The sequence below is a fragment of the Pocillopora damicornis genome, chromosome 5 (assembly GCF_964200805.1).
Source record: "Pocillopora damicornis chromosome 5, jaPocDami1.2, whole genome shotgun sequence".
In the NCBI taxonomy this organism is placed as follows: Eukaryota; Metazoa; Cnidaria; class Anthozoa; order Scleractinia; family Pocilloporidae; genus Pocillopora; species Pocillopora damicornis.
This window is the reverse complement of record NC_142674.1, coordinates 20,423,403-20,443,503: the sequence shown is the minus strand read 5'-3', so window position 1 is coordinate 20,443,503 and position 20,101 is coordinate 20,423,403. Positions and strand designations below refer to the sequence as shown.

The window sequence follows — 20,101 nt, the reverse complement described above, 5'->3', positions numbered from 1 at the left end:
TTTCGCCTAAATTGGTCCAAGTGGGAGTCAAAATCGTTATAAGCAAGTTGTGGAAACTGGCAAATATCGCCAAAGTGGGTGCAAGTGCGGGTCAATGTTGACATCTCACGAAAATCGTAAGAAAGTCGCAAGGATTGACCAAAATCACAAAAATGGGTCCAATTGCGGGTCAATGCTAAGATCCCATGAAAATCATTGGAAAGTCGAAGAGATTGGCTGAAATCACCAAAATGAGTTAGGGTGCGAATCAATGTCAACTTCCCATGAGAATCGAAAGAAAGTCGTGGAAACTGACCACTTTCGCCTAGATGGGTCCAAGTGGGAGTCAAAATCGTCATAATCAAGGTGTGGAAACTGGCAAATATCTCCAAAATGGGTCCAAGTGCGGGTCAATATTGACATCTCATAAAAATGATAAGAAAGTCGCAGGGATTGACCAAAATCACAAAAATGGGTCCGATTGCGGGTCAATGCTAAGATCCCATGAAAATCATTGGAAAGTCGAAGAGATTGGCTGAAATCACCAAAATGAGTTAGGGTGCGAATCAGTGTCAACGTCCCATGAGAATCATAAGAAAGTCGTGGAAACTGGCTACTTTCGCCTAAATGGGTCCAGGTGTGAGTCAAAATCGTTATAAGCAAGTTGTAGAAACTAAGAAATATCGCCATGATGGGTGCAAGTGCGGGTCAACGTTGACATCTCATGAAAATCATAAGAAAGTCGCAGGGATTGACCAAAATCACAAAAATGGGTCCAATTGTGGGTCAATGCTTAGATCCCATGAAAATCATTGGAAAGTCAAAGAGATTGGCTGAAATCGCCAAAATGGGTTAAGGTGCAAATCAATGGCAACTTCCCGTGAGAATCGTAAGAAAGTCGTGGAAACTGGCTAATTTCGCTTAAATGGATCCACGTGCAGTCAATGGCAATTTCCCACAGAAGACACAGGAAAGTCGCAGCACTTAGCCAATATCGCCAAAATCGATGTTTTCAAATATCTCATGAATATTATGGTAAAGTAGCAGAGATTTGCCAATATTTCGTTAAAATGGATCCAAATGCGAGTCAATGTCGATATGCCATGGGAAATTTTCAAACTGACCAAATATCGCGAAAATTGGTATAACTGCAGGTCAATGTCGATATTCTTTGAAAATCATAGGTAAGTTTCGGAAAATGGCAAATATCGCCAAAATAGAGCCGGGTGCCACTCAATGTCAATATCTCATGAAAATCATAAGACAGATGTGGAAACTCGCCAATATTGCCAAAATGGGTTTAAGTGCAGATCAACAGCAATATCCCAAGAAAATCATATGAGAGTTCTGGAAGCTAGCCAATATCGCTAAAATGAGTCCAAGAGCGATCGAGTCAATGTCGATTTCCCGTGGAAATCATGGGAAAAATTTAGAAAACTGAACGTAATATCGCTAAAATGGTTCCAAATTAATGCGTGTCGACAAGTAAATAATATGAAGGTGAGAAAATTTGCCAATTTCGCTAAAATGAGTCCAAGTGTGGGTTAATGCCACTATCCCATAAAAATGTGAAGAAAGTTATGTAAACTGGCCAATATCGCCAACATGAGTCCAACTGCGACTTAATGTCAATGTCCCATTAAATTATCAGACAGATGTGGAAACTGGCCAATATCACTAAAATGGGTCTAGGCGCGGATCAACAGCAATATCCCATGAAAATCATAGAAGAGTTATGGAAAATGACTAGTATCGCCAAAATGAGTCCAAGTGCGATTCAATGTCGATATCCCATGGAAATCATAGGAAAAATTTGGAAACTGACTAATATTTCCAAAATGAGTGTATGTGCGGACCAACAGCAATCTCCCATGAAAATCACAGGACAGATGCGGAAACTCGCCAATATCGCCAATGGGTCTTAGTGCTGATCAACAGCAATATCCCATGAAAATCATAACAGAGTTCTGGAAACTGGTAGTATCGCCAAGATGAGTCCAAGTGCGAGTCAATGTCGATATCATTGATATCGATATCATTGAAATCATATGAAAAATCTGGAAACTGACCAAATTTTTCCAAAATGGGTCTAAGTGCGGACCAACGGCAATCTCCCATTAAAATCATAAGACAAAAGTTGAAAATTCGCCAATGACGTCAAAATGGATCTAAGTGCGGATGAACGTCAATATTCGATGAAAATCGGAGAAAAGATGGCAAAATTCGCTAATATCGCCGAAATGGGTATAAGTGCAGGTCAATATCGATATTCTGTGAAACTCATAGCCAAGTTGTGGAAACCGGTTCATATTGCCAAAATGGGTTCAAGTGCGACTCAATATCTCATCAAAACCATAGAACAGATGTGTAAACTCGCCAATATCGCTAAAATAGGTCTCAGCGAGGATCGGCAGCGATATCTCATGAAAATCATATGAAGGTGAGGAAATCCGCCAATATCGCCAAAGAGAGTCCAAGTGTGGATTAATGCCAATATCCCATAAAAATGACGAGAAAGTTATGTAAACTGGCCAATATCGCCAAAATGGTCCAAGTGCGACTCAAGGTGAACATCTCATCAAAATCTTAGGACAGATGTGGAAACTCGCCAATATCACTAAAATGGGTCTTAGTGAGGACCAACAACAATAGCCCTTGAAAATCATAGGACAGTTCTGGAAACTGAGCGAGTCGCCAAAATGAGTACAAGTGCGATTAAAAGTCGATTTCCCATGGAAACCATAGGAAAAATTTGGAAACTAACCAATATTGCCAAAATGGGTCTGACTGCGGACCAACCGCAATCTCCCATGAAAATCATAAAACAGATGTGGAAATCCGCAATTATCACCAAAATAAGTCCAAGTGGGACCCAATGTCGTTATCCCATGAAAACCATAACAATGTTACCGAGTTTTCATCGCTCGAAAACTCTGGTTTGGCTAAATTCACGTCTGCTGCAAATTGTCTTTAATTCTCTGAAAGGTGGTGAAATCTTCGTAAACACTCGGCTCAGAACAAATGTGGTGCATGCCAATAGGAAACAAGTGATGACAGGGATCAGTTCTTGATGTATTACGCTGTATATCAAGTATACTACGTGTATCCACCTGGGAAGGCTAACACACACACACACACACACACACCCACAGTATTCGGGGTTTTACCCAATGAAACCGCTAAAGACCAAAGAAATCCGGGCCATACGATCTTCGTTTCGTGTCTTAATTGGTTTCATAACACCAAAGTAACCACAATACAAAGAAAATGAATATAAGGGACTGTTTCCCCCTTATTCTTTTCAAGAAAAAATGACACTTTTAGTGTTGTTCCATGATACGATAGAAAGCCTAAAAATGGAAACTTTTCAGACCAGTTCATAAGGGGATGATGGACTACGATACTAGAGTCATTGATTGATATGTAAAGTACTAGCATTGACAAGACAATTGACCAATAGATTTGCTTGTTACTCGCTTTCATTATGCTCCTGCACGTCGGCACTTGTTATTTATTACTGGTTTTTGTTAGGTAAATACAAGTGTTAATGGTCTCTCGAGAAAAATTGGTTCAATAGCACCTCTCACCAGTTAGTTCTAAAGCAAGTACCTTGTGCAGCTTTTATGATTACTACTTTAGCTTCTACTCTAGCATGGTGTATGTTAGAGCGCTCTACGAATAAAAGTATACCGTGGAACCAAACGCTATCTCTTTCTCGACGTCCGACTTGACAAATTCACTCGAAGTAGATCGCTGTGTGCCAGGAAATCGTGACGAGTTCCGTTCTCATTAGCCGAGTGGTCTCTGCCGAGTTAATTCCCCCCGTTTGTACGTTTCCGGCAAGTTCAGTTTAGAGTGCGTGAAAACTTATCATCAAACTTGTTAGGAAACTATGCGATAAACATCGGATATGCCATGCTCGATGGACAGTGCTTTTTCCTTTTATTGCCAAGAAATTAACCAAATAAACATGGAAAAAGCAAACAAACACACAAACAAAAAATAAAAATTAAGAGATTTATTTGCCAAAACCACGTTACAATTTATTGTGCACAGTTCCAAAAGGTTATGGCGCCTTCACAGGGAGGTCAGCCTGAAGAAGTAAACTTCAGTAAGTCGAGTGAAAATAGGTTGCCGGCTCTAAAGGCCATTCATAAAACCACCGACAAAAATCGATTCTCCGTCATAGAATGCACCATTCAACCACAAAGTTTCCCGGATTCACTGTGCGCCCATGAATGTGTGTTCGTGGTGGAAGAACAAAAACCACACGTGTTTCTCAGGCCGTGCTTGGTAACAGCATTCCAAATTAGTATCTGCGTAAAAAGGGTTACAAAGTAAATAACGTTGGTGTTAGAGTACTTAGGAGACCAAATAGTACACTAGTCTTTCATTCCAGCATGATCACTTTGTTTCATGGAAATTCCTAATTCCTTTTCACACGTAATAAGCCCGTCACTTTGAGTGGTAAACACGCTTAACACTGAACTTTACAAAATCAGAGATAAAAAACTTGCTCACCTTTGGAAACGATAAAACCAGCAGCAGAGGAAGTGCTGCGTTGAGATTAGGAAGGAGTACCAAGAACAATGGATGCGCGGGAAGTACAGTGGTCAACACTCACTGTGGCTCTGGTTGCAGATGACTGATAAACACTTAAAGAACTTGTGTGTGATGAGGTTGTGTCAAAGTGAAGGAAGAATGTATGGTATGTTGTGTAAATTTCATCTTTTCGACTGAGGTGTTTTGTAAGTTCAATTAGTAGTTAGTTTGTTGTGAGTTGGTATTGTTACGGTTGTGAATAGCAGTGGTTTTTAACTTAAACCGGGAGTACTAATTAACAGGAGGTCGACGAATTAACAAGGGAAGGAGTGGGCGTAGGAGAAGTTGATGTGTGAGTGGTGGCTGAAGGGGTCGTGGAACTATCCATGGAGGGTACAGGCAAAGAAATACCAAAGCTCCAGTCATGACGGGCGAGCCACAGCTTTCGGCGCTGGCCGCTTCCGTAAAGAGACGGTTTACGCGGAATAACACCAATCTCTTTCTTTAAATCCAAGGGAAGGTTATTAAATAAAATTCCCAATTGCTGTATCTTAGCGTAAGGCATTTTACTTCCTCTGTTTCCGACAAGTTCACCTACAAAAGACAAAGACAGAGATTGACTGGAAAAAAAAAACGAGGCTGAAAGTCACTCCTTGTTGCGTTGAATATGACACTTATACAGAAATCATAGCCATAGATAAAGGGAATTACCACATCAATACATCAAAAGCAGACATAAAATTTATATTGGGAAAGAAGACCGACTTTTTTTCGTATTGCAACAAATCACAAGAAAAGGCAGAAGCTGAGTGTAAAACAGCTATTGACCCCTTAAATGCTTCAAATAGTAGTTTATGGAGATGTAGTTTTTAATCATGGGTCAACTGAAACTGAATGCAGCCATTTCAGTGGAAAGAGAAAACAAATATATTTTTCAATAATTTGGAGGAACATCAGCTAGATCTTCGAAGACCTTAATCCGCACGTGCATGGATAAAGGCAAATATATGCTATAAAAACGCATGCTGTATTTGAAGTTGAACACTTCTTGTAGATGTTTTACTGACACGTCTTCCTTTTCCACCAGGGAATTACCTATAAAGTAAGGACCTATTTTCACTGGAAATATTATGCTTTCTTTTCTAAGTTCTTAAGAAACGAGATGCTTGGTGTAATAAGTTGTTGATCTAAGCATCAATGTAGTGAATTTCATTGGGATTCATTTATTGTTTTAATATATTGAGATTATATTGATATTTAAGAACATAGATGTACACTTAGAGTAACAGAAATTGAGTACCGGGACTACTGCTCTCAATAACCTTTTTTCGAGGTTCTGTTTATGTTTTGAGTGAGGGAATGAAATGCAAATTGGAATTAACAGGTAATTGGTTTTACTAATTGTTTTTCTTTTTTTCATCAACTCATGTTTGGAAAAATCCAATTCACAAATTCTCAAGCACAAAAATTTGCAGAAAGATTTCAACATTACAAGTAAAATTAGAATGAGCTTCTGAAAGTATATATCAAGAGTAAAGTGCTGATTAATGCATATCTACAGTCAGTACTCACAGTGTAATCTACTTGCAAATGTTTCCATGTTTGTTTGTTTTTAAAAGGCTGTCACCAATCCCAGCTGAACCTTGGTAACAAACACCATCATAAGCACATAACATCAGTGCATGACCACCAAGTGTTTCCAGTTCTGCAACCTGTGTAAAACATTGATAAGGATTGGTAACAATTAGAAGAACCAAATAAGTGTGATAACATATATACTCATTACTTAAGCAATGTCAGTTTGTTTAGTGCTGGATTAAAGTTGTATCCCATGATGGGAGTGCATGGTGACAAACATTTAATTACATGAAAATTACTGAGCTTGCATACTTAGAAAGTTGTGTAAATCAAGGAAAAGAAAAAACCTAAAAAGTAAGATATTTAAAACAGGTAATTATGAGTAAGTTTAAGAATAACTTTCATTGTTTATTAAGAGCTTGCTGAGAAACCTGGTGACCAACTGTAAAATTACAAGAATGGGGAAAATTTTTGGCATATCTTAAATTACAATCCACACAGATAAATATCATAATTTTATTTGACAACAGTCAATCTACCAGTAATATAAATGTAACAATAAGAAAACTGATAAATTAATGCTGATAGATTAAAATCAATGTCGAACAGAAAAATTCAATACGAAATGCTTGTTTGCTATTATAGCACAATTTAAGACCAGTTTACAAATTAAACAAAATCATAAGGTCAGTAAATGTATTGGGTATATCATTTCAAGAACTTGTCAATCCAGTCTTTATACAGCTTGGTGAGTTGAACTTGGTCATTTATAAACCACAAAGTTCACATCACAAAATGTGATAAATATCATTGTAAGTTTGTAATAATGATGATTATAATGACTATGATTATTACTAGCTGACCTGTTTCATGATGTTGCCAATTATCTTCTTGGCTTGTTTATCAGCTGAGGGTAGTGACACAGCTGACCCTAAATCTGTTGCCACCTTTTTGTAGGCATCTCTATCTGAGTCAGACAAGTTCCTCCACTTTTCTCCGATGGTGCGAAAGACCTCTGCACTTCCACCAGTTTGTTCTGTGGAATAAAAGGACATGATGCATTTTTCAACTTAAAAGGTAAGATGTAAAGCACAAATTTAGCTAGATCAAGAATGACTACCTACCTTTGTGGAGAAACTCCCTTGTGAAAGCACTAAAGCCACTTTGTTTCCTCACTAGTTTCTTTTCTGTCCTCTTGTGTCCATCAAGCACTCTGGAACCACTACTACACTTCGCATTGTGGTTGTTTATCCAGTGCTGACCAGAAAAAAAAGTAATGTTTCACACTAAAAGAAAAAACCAAGAAAAGTAAAATTCTAACTGGTTTAGCAGTTTGACAAACAAGAAAACTTTGAACTAACTGTCACTGACAACTCACATGCAGTCACAGCTACTTTAGGGCTGACACTCAAAAAGTCAACTTTGAAACACTTTATAATAGTAAATTCATATTATCAACTCAGTAAATAAAACATAATTTTTCTTGCTATATTTCCCCACAAATGCAGCACCACAGGTTCTTTAGAAACTTTCTCTCTTTATTCAATTGGAAAAATATATTTTCCAGTTACTTTATCACATTAATATGACTTAAAACAGTTAGATGACATTGTACAGTAGCTAAAAAGGCTATTGAAAAAAGGAAACTGTTATTATTTGCTCTAATTTGCAAAAAGTCTGGGAGGAGAGGTCTGTGCATGCAGTCCCATAAAATTAAAGTTCTGAGCTTCTTCAAGATCTCTTTAAAAGTATTTCTTTTTGTATCTATATTGTGTGGTACAAATACCACATCAATTTTGTCTATCTTAAAATACTGAAAAAGATGCAAAATAACAAATAAAAACAAATTGAAAGATAGAGAGACACAGAGAGAGGAGAGGGAGGGAGAGAGAGAGAGAGAGAGGGGAAAAAAAGCGATAGCAAATGAATAAAAAACATGTAAATCTAAAGCACCCCAATGACTTTTGTTTCATTTGCTAGTTGCTGGCTCGAATAACATTTGAAAGTTATCAGAAGTCAACTGTGAATATGACCTTCTGCATTAACATCCTCGTATGTAGTACCTTATTCAAAACACTTAGTTCAATTGGGTTTTACTGTATTAATATATAAGACAAAACTTCTGTAGGTAACACATAAGGTGCAAAGAAAGGGAAGTACTACAGCATGGCCTGACCAAAAACCCCCTTAACACAAACTAAAACCAATATGTACACCTGAAAACAAACTAAAAGGATCCAAAGTAATCTTAAACCATTTGAAACCATATAAACCCATCTTAAATCATTTGACCCATGTAAAAAAAAATTGGCAACCATCTTGAATCTACTAAAACCATTCAGAACCATCTTAAACTATTTGGAACCATTTATAACCTTAAAACATCTAGAATGATCTGTAACCATTTGAAAACATCTGGAAGCATCTGTATCCATCTACAATCAACTCAAGCCATCTACAACCAACTCAAACCATCTACAACCACCTCAAACCATCTGCAACTAACTCAAACCATCCACAACCAACTAAAACCTGATCTACAACTGATTCAGACCATCTACAACCACCTAAAACCATCTAAAGCCATGTACAAGCAACTGAAACCATCTTAAAACTATCCTAGGGGTCTGTTTACATGAAGGTTGGGGGACTCCACCTGGGTGAGGTAACCTGCCTATCCATATAATCTCTTACTTTATCTTGATCATGTTTACATGATAGGCAGGGTGACCTGCTTAAGAGAATGTCTCCCTACAGGAATGGCAATTTGCCTTGTAAAAATCCCAAGGTGGGTCAATGTATCTTGCTGGGGTTGCTAGAGTTCCTGAGGTTGTAAGATTGTACATTAACACAGGCTATTTCTCAACCACAGGTATGCAGGTTACCTCAACTACCAAGGGTCCCCCACCTTTATGTAACCAGGCCCTAAACCATCTTAAACCATCTACAAGCAAACCATCTTAAACCATCTAAAACTACCTCAGTGCAACCATCTAAAACCACCTCTGCACAACCAACTAAAACTACCTAATTGAAACCATCTAAAAACCACCTCAGTACAACTACCTAAAACTACCTTAGTACAACCATCTAAAAACCACCTCAGTACAACCACCTAAAACTACCTTAGTACAACCATCTAAAACCACCTCAGTACAACCACCAAAAACTACCTCAGTGCAACCATCTAAAACCACCAAAAATCAAAGAAATATTATCTCAGCTTGAGATGGAGATAGTAGGCTGGTTTAAGAGGCCAGCTGTAGATGAATGATTCAGACTATCATTGTGCTCGACAAATAGGAGTTACAAAGGCCATCATTGTTCCTATAATTTCCTTATGGAAAACTAAATTACAGTCGATCTCATTTTTCAATTGATAACTTGATTCAAAGAGGACAAAATTGCACAAATGTATCAACAAATGTCTAACAATGGCACCCAGTTAATTACATTTTCATGTGAAGTAAGAGAACTTTCATTCAGTACAAGAAAGCGGTACGAAACGTGTGAAGGGGTCCCAAAAATTGAGATTGATTACAGAGGTCTCCAGAGGAGCAAACTATCAATGCGGTAACCGGAGAACTCTCTTTGTCGATCGTAGGTAGTTTTGGATGGTTTTACGTGGTTTAAGATGGTTTGTCTGTTTTCAGGTGGTTTCAGGTAGTTTAAAATGCTTTTAGGTGGTTTAAGATCGTTTTTGTGGTTTCTCGTCGTTCCATGTTATTTCTATTTAGATGGAGAGAAAGTACAACACATGCTTCATTTAATTTCTTCCGACATCAAACGGCTTTCACATCATTTGTGAAAGGCTATAGCTATGGACAACGCAGAATTAGGAATAAACTGGCCGGCGAAAACCTTACACTGTAACTTCATATAAAGCCTGTGTGTAATAAAATTAGAAAAATGCTCGAAAGATGTCCTCAGATCGCAATTAAATCAACGTGGTTTGTAACAGAATAGGTCAAAAGATCAGAAAAATTAAATTACACTAACTTCAAATGGCCTGAAACTCCTAACAACATACATACATGAAATTTAGTACAGGAAATTAATTATCCTGGTGCCTGGGATAAAATGAATGTTAATCAAGGCCGTGAGAGCTTAAACTACCTTCACTTGGTCTTCCGAAATGCCGACTCTTGTGGCACATGCACGAATTTTGTCGCACATCGCTTCCTTGGTGGAAGTCATTCCCTCGTTGAAAAACGTGGTCAGCACTTCATTTTGTTCTTCAGAATAAACTAATCGGGACTGCCTTTCCATTGTAAAGTAAAAAGGTCAGACGCGCAATAACCTAATGATCCACGTTGTGCAGGGATATAAAGACCAAGCAATGGGGTCAGCGAAGCCTGCTGAGCAGGGCGCTAATATTTAATCCCATACGTCACAGGTTCACGATAGGTAAATAGGCCCTACTTTGACCGCTTGTATGCGTTAATTTGATACTAATTAAATCCGCATATAAGCGGTTAATTACGAGCGAATCGGGTGCGAAGCCACGAATAATGCACCTATCATCGGCCATCCCCTGGGGGGGACCCCGGGCAAGGATGGGGACTTTGTAAAGGACCCTGTCAAAGTTCTTATTTTCCCCCTCCTAGGTGGGGACACAGAGGAATCAAAGTTCCCCTCCCTGAGGGGAATCACCTTCAGCAGCTTGAAACCTGACAAGAAAACAGTACTTTATACCCTTAACGAAATGTCATGTTTTAATAGTGCTTACATGTTCGTAACAATGCAAATTTCAATGTACTGCTAAATACAATCACACAAAAAAATGTTAACCAAAATACAGTGTAATACACGATGTCTGTTCAGCTGACTTTTTGGACTTAAACCGAATATTTACAACAATGTTGATGAGCATTTCTGATCTATTGACAGCATATCATAAATGATAAACCTATCAAAATTCAATAATGCTCAAGTGGAGCACATATCACTATAATACTCAGGCATCGCATCCGCATCTTCTTCAATACCTGCGCCGAGGTCGCCATCACAAACACGAGGAGAAATGTGGACCACGTTCTTCTGCACATCGGTCTTCATGTTTCTTCATTTAAGACGACTTAAAATTGACCTGTTTCGTTTGCAAAGTCCCCTGTTTTCCCCGCGGTGCAAGGCTTTAGGAAAACAAACCTCCGTCGTTTCCCCCGCCTCCAGGGTGAGTTAATCGTTCAAATCCCCGTAGAAGTCCCCATTCAACGTTGAATTTGCCCGGGGTTCCCCCCCAGGGGATGGCCGATGATAGATGCATAACTCCCAAAACTGTGGTGCGTGTTAGGATACCATTCAAAAAATTTATCTTCACAGTAGCGTTTCCTCATTTTTGGATTAGGTGAACGACCTTGTTTAGCCGGCTTAGCTACTTCTTTTGGATTTGCTGAGAAAGCAGTGGCTATGAAGTAAGTCCTCTACGCGTATAAAACATATGGATCCAAATATTTCCTAAAGAAACCGACCAGAATTTTGACGAAGCAAACATTAACTGACTCGATAATAATGTTGTGTAATCATGCTGAAAAAACACTATAGTTGGTGTTAACTACTTGGGAATACCTGACCATGGCTTTCTGTACCGCATTAATTCGATTTAACGCCGCGGCGTTCGTTAATTTTTCTTGATTCGAGTGCAGCGTCTTAACGAGGGCGGCGTTTCTTTAAGATCCAATTTTTTTCTTGCCAACGATGGCATGTGTTTAGTGTTTGTCTTAAAAGTCTTTTTTTAGATCGCGTTCTCAATTTCACAATTTGCATGTTAATACTACTACAGCAATTGTTTAAGTGAATAGAGCGAATAAAGATCTGATGTCGGATATGCTTTCTCGACATCAGACCTGGTACATACAAAAGGATTTGTGTCTGGTTCATTAAAAATTTAAAACTGCGATTGAAGCATTGATGAATGCGTGCTTTTTTAGTTTATTATCCGAATAAACGCCTCATCATGTTGCGGCGTTTATTCGAGGGCGGCGTTTATTAACATTTCTGTACTAAAATGCAGTGTTTATTCGAGGGCGGCGTTTATCAACATTTCTGTACTAAAATGCAGTGTTTATTCGAGGGCGGCGTTTATTAACATTTCTGTACTAAAATGCAGTGTATATTCGAGGGCGGCGTTTAATCGAATAAATACGATATGCAAATTTACGAATGAGAGAGAAAATGAACCCTCTGATAACCAAGACCAGAAATAACTTTGGGGATCTTAACCAGATGAAGTTCAGAATGACACTGAATTTACAGCTAGTTAGTTTTCTTATTGCAAGTAAAAGCACAGTGATGTCATGATTGGTACTTTAGTGATTACTTAGAGTGTATCAAAGTGGAGGTCCTGCTCCTGTTTCACTCACAATTAAAATTGAAAAATAAAAAAGATTCACGCATCATCAACATAAAAGGGAAAACTTCAAATTTCTCCTCTTGTGTACAAGATTTCTGGGAAATCTGAAATTCACAAGTCATCTCACACTTATATTAAAGTTCACACGGCAACCAGGTGGACAATCAGACATAGTTTGATGCTACTTTGGTTTACAGATTTAATGAATGTAACCGAAGAAGTTACAATTCATAGACCTAACGTTTTGACACTCCTGTCTAGTGCCTTCATCAGGGGTGATCTAAACACTGCAACAAGAGGTCCTTTTATATGATTACTAATTAGCAGCCTTTTTTCTGATGAGGTGTAAATGGCATTAGGAAGCAAACCGCCATTGTCACGATTTAAAGGAGTGTGGGCAGAGTTAATATGCCAAGCCTCCAAACAAAGGTGCTGGTGGTAACACTGATTAGTGGTGATAATTTTAGAATTATCCCACCCAATTGTATGGTTAGTTAGGCATGTGTGCTCTGATAAAGCTGAATATTCCTTTTTGCAAAAGAAAACCTCTTTTTGATGCTCTTTTAAATGTGTACCAAACTGACATTTGGTCTTGGTCTGGTCATCTCACGCTTGTTCATAAATATACGAATCACATTCGCCTTCATGTAAAATTCATGCATCACATTGTAAATCCGGCCCTGGCTTAATCATGTATAAACCCTTTTCCACTCTCTAGACTATGCTGTTTGCATTCTTAAAAGATATTTTTCTTCCCTCACATAGTACCTAGTATTTCATTTTGCTGGTCTTTGTATGTTTGAGTAGTATTCTATTTTTATCTTATTTATATCATACAAGAGTTGTGTGTATTTGTGAAGAAAAAAAATCAGTTAATTAGTAGTCTTGTAATACTTAACATTGCTTGCTATTTTTCTTCCCTTCCATAATGCCCAGTATTTCATTTTTCTGGTCTTTGTATGTTTGAGTAGTATTTCATTTTTAGCTTATTTATATCATACAAGAGTTGTGTGTATTTGTGAAAAAAAAAACAGTTAATTAGTAGTCTTTTAATAATTAACATTGCTTGCTATTTTTCTTCCCTTCCATAATGCCCAGTATTTCATTTTGCTGGTCTTTGTATGTTTTAGTAGTATTTCATTTTTAGCTTATTTATGTCATACAAGAGTTGTGTGTATTTGTGAAAAAAAATTAGTTGATTAGTAATCTTGTAATACCAAACTTTGCTTGTAGTCATGTTTGGTGATTTAGATCTTTAAAAGTTTTACTGGGTCAACAAAGATACCAATACCTGGAGCTTATAGTTATACATAGTCCCTAGGAATCGTTTTTAGAAATTAATATAAGATGCTGAAATTTCTAACTAAGGGAGAAATTTGCAAGAAATAAAAATAGCATAAAAGGAAGGTCCAGGGCAAAAATGTGGGATGCAGAAACCTCCAAAAAAGAAAAAGAAAATGTGAAATTCAGAGTTTTCTTACAGAAGTTATGCATTGTCACTCCATGGTCAAGGTGCACGAGTGACATGAACAGTCCCTTCTTTTAAGTACACATGCGTGTCTTGCAGCATTACATGGACACATGATGTATGAAATTTTCACAAATGACAGGAATATTGGATGCAAATCCCTTGAAAAAATAGTCTGAAATGTATGAAATTTAAAGAAAAAAAATTAAATTATTTTGAAATGAAAAGGCTTGTCTCAAGTCCAAAGCAAAAACCTTTGTGGGAAGGGCATTACTGACAATAAATGAAAATTGCTGTTTAATTTAAAGATTACAGTATCTAGTATATACTAATACATGGTTATCTTTGTGTACAACAGGGTAAGACTTGGCACAGTCATGTCTATTTTTCCTCAATCTTGGGGAGTAATGTTGATAGCATGCCCAATACTCATGTTGGTAATGGTCATGTCCTTATTTGTAACCAGCTCACATTGGATTGAAAGCTACAGGTAGATATATTTGGCTTTTTGTGAATTTGTTATTTAACTAAACCTCTCCTTAACCTCTCCTTGGGCTGATGGCTTCATAAACAGGAAAAAAGTATTTAAATACTAGATTAGAGGTAGTGCTCTCAATAACTGGAATAAAGTGATAATGGAGGCATAAATGGTATGTTACAGCCACAGCATGTAAGCTAAGGCAACAGTGGTAGTAACACTTGCCAAGATCTTTACAACTTAAGGTTACTTTCCACCTTCAGAGGCCGAAAAATTTGATTTTTCTTTTATTTGAGTAAACTGAATTCAAACTTTTAACAAAATGTTTCCACAAAAAACCTTTTCTGAAACCTTTAAAAGCAACTGAATAATTTAGAAAACATATTTTCAAATTAAAGGTAGTAAATCAGGAAGGTGTCATAATCTTGGACCTGGGTGAGTCCCCTGGGGGAACTTTAGCAGCAACCACTCTTCTTGGGGCTCATTTTTCATGTTATTTCCATATCTTGTCCACATTGCACACTTGACAAAATTTACAGGAGGAAGCCCTTTGCTTATAAAAAAAATCTTTGAAGATTTGCAAAATGTTTGGGATCTGTTTGGTGATTTCCAACACAGTTGATTAAACCCTTTACACTCTAATATTCTCTATACTGTTCTCTATAAATCTCCTAAGGACAAGGAGATTGTGTTTAACAATCAAGAGCTTCTTTAGTGGGTGATCATTTCCTTTTTTCTCATGACCTTAAACTGTGATTCAGGGTTGACACTGTAAGAAGAAATTAGATGCTGTTCACTGTTTAGGGCCCAAGGGTTAATGTGTAGGAAGTAAGGAACAAAGAGGTAATGAACCACAGCTTAATTTCAACTGTTTAAAATCTTTACCATAACCATTATGAACTTGACAATAGACTGTATTTAATACTGTGTTTCTTTAAAATATGTTTAAGGCATAAATTTTGTCTCTTACAGGCCATGTGAAGAGACCCTCAAGTTACAAGAAAATCTTGTAAATGAACTTAGTGACATTCACCAACAATTGCAGGAATTCCTCCTGTTGAAAAAGGAACCATCGAAAGAATTGGCTGAGCAGTTAGAAGAAGTTATAAAACAGCTTGATAGAAAGGAAGCTGTGGAAAGTGTGGGCAACAATGATAATATTTTAGATGTGTGTCCAGAAGTTTACAAGGGGACAAACTTAAGCTCCCTTGAGAATGTTTGGGTGATGACCAACTGTACCAATGTTAAACCTCTTGATTCTGTTGTCAGTGTTCTGGTCAACACTGTTGCATATCCCAAGCAAGATGAGGGCCATATTGAAACCATTATAAAAGGCATAACAGAGACTTACCCAACAGTTCAGGTGTATTTGGCAACAGGAAGTGACAATGTAATAAAAGCTACCCGAAATTATAAAAATGTTGATGTTGTTCTGATTGATAAAGCTCAAGTAGCTAAGGGATGGAACATTCTGGTAAGGAAAGCCTCTACTCCTTATGTACTGGTTGCACGTGATGTGTTTCACTTCACATGGCTAACACAACTGGAGAGGCAGATTCGTGTTATCAGTCAGATACCATATGTTGAAGTTGCTGGTGGATCATACCGTAACTTCTCTGGTCACTGGAAAGCAGGATGTGTCCAAACTACAATGAAGAACTACGTCTTAAAGTACCAAGAGGGATACTTGCACTCAAAGAATGAATGCATGTTCTGTGATTATCTTCAGGGACCTTTTGTAACCAAAACAAGTCTGTTCAAGCTTGATGAGATGCTTCCAAATGAAGTTTTGTTTGAAGACTGGTTTTCAAGTATTGTTCAGAAAGGCAGCTTAGTGATGTCATGCCCAGATGCTATGTATTTTACAACAGATTACTGGTCGTATTCCAAGAGAACTGATAGAGATGTTTGGACCCCTTTGGCTAAGAAATGGCAACTAAATAAAGTGCTTCTGCCAGAAGGGATAAAGCATTCCTTCTCTTGTAAAGACATTGAAGTTACTTGCGAACCTGACCATGAACTACTCCCTTTGTGCTGCCTAGAATGGTATGCTGATGCCTTGGCATTTTTTCAGAATTTTACTGAAGCTCACAATCTAACATTTGAACTTGATTGTGGTTCTGCATTGGGTGGTGTCAAGTTCAAAGGCCTTATTGCTTGGGACATAGATGGAGATTTGACTTTCCTTTATACTGGTATGAACATTTTTGGTGAAAATAGAACAATTGATTATTTCCAGAACAATGGGTACAAGTTACTGAGATTTGAACCACAAGTGCAAGGAGGTAGTGCTGGATATGTGAATGTCCATTTCAATGGGTTTGGTATTGAAGTATGGGGAATGGGTGACCTGACAAATAAAAGATACCTCCCCAGTGAACTGCAGAAATATGAAACATATACAAAAGCCAACATTGAAGGTTACTGGATTAATACACCATTTTCTCCTGGTTTGTTCTCAAGAAATCGCTATGGAAGAGAAGTGCTTAAACATTCTCAGTCCTGGCGTAGGACAGCTTCTAAAGACAGTTGGATTAATTATAAGTCTGGTAGGTTTATGCCTTGTGAGAGGTCAAGTGGTTATGGTTGTGTACATGATTTCCCTGCTGATGGTAACATCCCATTTTCAATAACTTAACCACTTTCATTTAATAATGCAGAGTGTTTGACAGATGAGATTTGTCCTGATATTGGACTGTTGGAGTCTCTAGCCTGAATTAAGGGGAGATCACCATGGAATACAGGGAAGAGTTGTCATATTTTTCATTATTATTATTTATGGGAAATATTTAAACAGGCTTGCCAAGTTCAACTTAAAGCTGGTTTACATGGGGGCCTTTTACAAACAGGTACATGAAAACCAATTAGCTGAGGAGTAAGTCACATGTAGGGGTTTAGTTCATGCAGTTCACAACATTTGTTGAGGAGTTTGTTCTACATGTAGGTTGGTACTCTACATCAGCTTTTTACCTAATATCAGAACCTTTAAGATAGTGGCTTTAGTAATGGCTAGGCACTAGCAAAAACACTGCTTTGCCCTGCTGCTATCCAAGTCTAAAGAAACGATGACTCTTCAGCAACTACAGTATTTTAGTTTCTGCTCCAAAAAGTTGGAAATTTCATCTCTCTAACCCTTAAACTCCCATGAGTGACCAAGACAGAATTTCTCCTTACAACATCAATACAATATCAAGCAGACAAGTGATGCAAATAAAGAAAAATATTAATCAGGGGATTATAAGTTGATCTAAGACCAATTTCTCCAAACTAAAATCACAAGAACTGTAGACAGTAAGGAGAATTACTGATAAGATCTTGGGAGTTAAAGGGTTAATGAGGAATTTCAAAATAATTCAGGGAAGTACACCTGGGGATCTTCTTTGAAGGTAGGGGGAGGTGGTCAAAGCTGTTTCACCTAGTGTTAATTATGCCCAGATGCCTCTACTGCTTCAAACCTTCATTAAACCCTTGTTAATATATTTAATTTAATAACCAATAAATTCACTTTTATGTAGAGTAAGTAACTGAGAGAGTGACAATCCATCGCAGCTTCCATAATCTGAAAGAATTATGTAGTTCTAGTCACACTTGGGACAGGTTGTATGCAGCTTGTTTGGTATTTAAGAAGTTATTTTTTTTCTACAAAAATTGAATTTATTTAATAAAAATTTACAAAAGCAATAGACAGCATGTTTTTTTTTTATATACCATAGAACACAAGTCATAATTGTAGTTTTAGAACAGCAGGATTAGATGAATAGTTATTCCATGTAAAATTAACATACAACAACCCCACAAAATTTAGTGTTAAGGTACTTAAAATTCAGCTGAATTAACCAAAATAACCCAAGTAACTCAGGAATAATAACCTCTGGAACAGGAATATTTTTCTTCGTGAGTGTCCTAAATTTAATTTACGTTTGAAAAATTCCCGGTAGGGTGAAAGAGCATTAATTTAATTAATTAAATTAATTTTCCACAACTGGCACCACCCACTGGTTTGTCCTCCAAACTACAAATGTATTCAAATTCATCTGAAATGATAAAAGGGGAAAGAAAATTTTACGTTAACTTTTCGAGGTTTACAAGAATTGTTGGGAATAATTTGAGTGCAAATGACTTGAAACAGCAGTGAAACATTTAGTGACTTGAGAGTTACTTCATTCATTTGCTATGTTCTTTAAAGGAAAGTGCTTTGAAATTTGTTTGAGGCAAATATGAAAATGAAGAGGATAAGTTTCTTAAAAAAAACTAAGGCTTGTCGCTGGGGTGTTACAGGATAATTTGGTTTTATAGCAACCAAGTTGATAGTTTAAATTGGCCATTCTAAAGAGTTTTCATAACTGACGTTTAGAGAGTTAAAACTTCCTCATTCACTCCAACAATGACTTAATGCTGGAAATAAAATAAAATTATCTTGCAATGTGAAATAGATATTTCACTTGTATGACACGAAATAAATATCAAGTTTACCTTGACTTTATCACTCTACTGGGTTCTTTACAAGCATTTTGAATGTGTGCTTTTAAAGAAGTTTACTAATAAATGAGTAACTACATCAACTAAGTAATTGCATCATGTGGGTGTCATGCCAACGGCTAAACATAATTATAAAGTTAAATTTGGTGACTATTTTTTCACAAAAGACAAATTAAACAGACATCAAGTTGTTAACTATCTAATACAGTTGTAAAATTTGCATGATTTACCTTCAGTAACAGGTTGAACTGATAGTCGGGCTGATGTGAAGAGAGCCACTGACTTTAATGGACCATTGGTTGCCTTGTGTTCCTATTAAACACAAAAATAAACCATCAACAAACAAACAGGTTACTCCAAGTGTTGTGTACTTGCAGAAAGCATTTTACCAGTGAGAGCCAGTGCTTTGCAACTTTTGTTCTGATGAAGGGCTATGCTCCAAACATCAGCTTTGAAACTCTTTACAGTGGCCCATTTACATCATCAACTTGATTGACCCATTGACATCCGATGCGCCCTCATGCGCCCAGAAATAAAACCCCTCTGAAATTCCAATGCACCCTCATGCGCCCTGTCAAAAATGGCTTGTTTTGATTGGCTGTAGCTTAGAAACAAAACTCCCCTGGGTATTGAAAAGCAGTGAAACGTGACATGCAAAAAATAAGACCAAACTCACTATTCCACGTTAACCGTGCGATTTTTGACAAATTTTCTCAAAAATATGTCGTGGTCTAAGACATGGCTTCTGGAAGAATTGATGAAAGTTAATTTTCATCCGATGAAGAGCAAGAAGTCTTCGCTGGTTTTATCATCGAAGAAATTGAAAAAAGCGACAAGCTCGTCAAGCACAGCATGAACAAAACTTGCTTCGCAATGTGGATGACGAGATGGAAGACTTTTTCGACCTACGGTCGCAAGAAAGGGGAAGCGATTCCGATGTTGAGCTATACGCTAGTGAGGAGGAAGAAGGAAGCGACGAAAGTAGTGATGAAGAATCTGCCGCAGAAGAAAGCCGACCAAATGCTTTTCAATGGTCTAGCTAATTGCGACAAATTAATGTTGAGGAATTCTCCATTCGTCGTGGCCCGACCAGAGATCTCGGAGAAAATGCAACTGCCAAAGATTTCTTCAATGTATTTATCGACGATGCTTACATTGACGAAATCGTCCGATACACCGTTGCGTACGCTCGTTCGAAAGGGGATCGATCGTTCACATCTACTCA

At 37.5% G+C, this 20,101-nt stretch overlaps 2 protein-coding genes and 1 long non-coding RNA gene across 7 annotated transcripts; 1 reads left to right on the top strand and 2 right to left on the bottom strand.

Annotated features, from left to right (window-relative positions):
• Window positions 1–3,982: 3,982 nt before the first annotated feature.
• Window positions 3,983–10,512, bottom strand: LOC149045873 (uncharacterized). Of its 2 annotated transcripts, none has more exons than XM_089208326.1 (6): window positions 10,216–10,512; window positions 7,224–7,356; window positions 6,963–7,135; window positions 6,094–6,233; window positions 4,501–5,616; window positions 3,983–4,295 (listed from the first exon to the last, which is right to left on the bottom strand). In XM_089208326.1, exons 1-4 carry the CDS (start codon window positions 10,366–10,368, stop codon window positions 6,102–6,104), a joined length of 591 nt encoding a protein of 196 aa, XP_089064452.1. In that variant the 5' UTR covers window positions 10,369–10,512; the 3' UTR covers window positions 3,983–4,295; window positions 4,501–5,616; window positions 6,094–6,101. The 2 variants fall into 2 exon arrangements, with proteins under 2 accessions (XP_089064452.1, XP_089064453.1); XM_089208327.1 differs by having other exon boundaries at window positions 4,501–5,115.
• Window positions 10,513–11,177: 665 nt separating this feature from the next.
• Window positions 11,178–18,075, top strand: LOC149045872 (uncharacterized). 4 transcript variants are annotated; one of them, XM_089205797.1, is made up of 4 exons: window positions 11,185–11,272; window positions 11,447–11,513; window positions 14,278–14,409; window positions 15,370–18,075. In XM_089205797.1, the coding sequence occupies exons 2-4, from the start codon at window positions 11,509–11,511 to the stop codon at window positions 17,033–17,035; spliced, it is 1,803 nt and encodes a 600-aa protein (XP_089061923.1). In that variant the 5' UTR covers window positions 11,185–11,272; window positions 11,447–11,508; the 3' UTR covers window positions 17,036–18,075. The 4 variants fall into 4 exon arrangements, with proteins under 4 accessions (XP_089061924.1, XP_089061923.1, XP_089061922.1 ...); XM_089205798.1 differs by lacking the exon at window positions 11,447–11,513 and having other exon boundaries at window positions 11,178–11,272; XM_089205796.1 differs by lacking the exon at window positions 11,185–11,272 and having other exon boundaries at window positions 11,366–11,513.
• LOC149045871 (uncharacterized) lies at window positions 17,028–19,411 on the bottom strand. Its single transcript, XR_016186455.1, has 3 exons — window positions 19,266–19,411; window positions 19,107–19,188; window positions 17,028–18,431 (listed from the first exon to the last, which is right to left on the bottom strand). It is a non-coding gene; the product is annotated as an uncharacterized LOC149045871 (long non-coding RNA).
• Window positions 19,412–20,101: the final 690 nt, after the last annotated feature.

What these genes read in the sequence shown, in the direction of transcription:
- LOC149045873 (XM_089208326.1), bottom strand. Translation starts at nt 10,368, where the DNA reads ATGGAAAGGCAGTCCCGATTAGTTTATTCTGAAGAACAAAATGAAGTG. An exon ending in AAGGGAGTTTCTCCACAAAG is followed by an intron (nt 7,136 to 7,223) that starts GTAGGTAGTCAT and finishes TTTATTCCACAG; the next exon opens with AACAAACTGGTGGAAGTGCA. An exon ending in TTGGCAACATCATGAAACAG is followed by an intron (nt 6,234 to 6,962) that starts GTCAGCTAGTAA and finishes TGTTTTACACAG; the next exon opens with GTTGCAGAACTGGAAACACT.
- LOC149045872 (XM_089205799.1), top strand. Translation starts at nt 12,801, where the DNA reads ATGGCATTAGGAAGCAAACCGCCATTGTCACGATTTAAAGGAGTGTGG. An exon ending in TGCCAAGCCTCCAAACAAAG is followed by an intron (nt 12,881 to 14,277) that starts GTGCTGGTGGTA and finishes TGTGTACAACAG; the next exon opens with GGTAAGACTTGGCACAGTCA. An exon ending in CATTGGATTGAAAGCTACAG is followed by an intron (nt 14,410 to 15,369) that starts GTAGATATATTT and finishes TGTCTCTTACAG; the next exon opens with GCCATGTGAAGAGACCCTCA.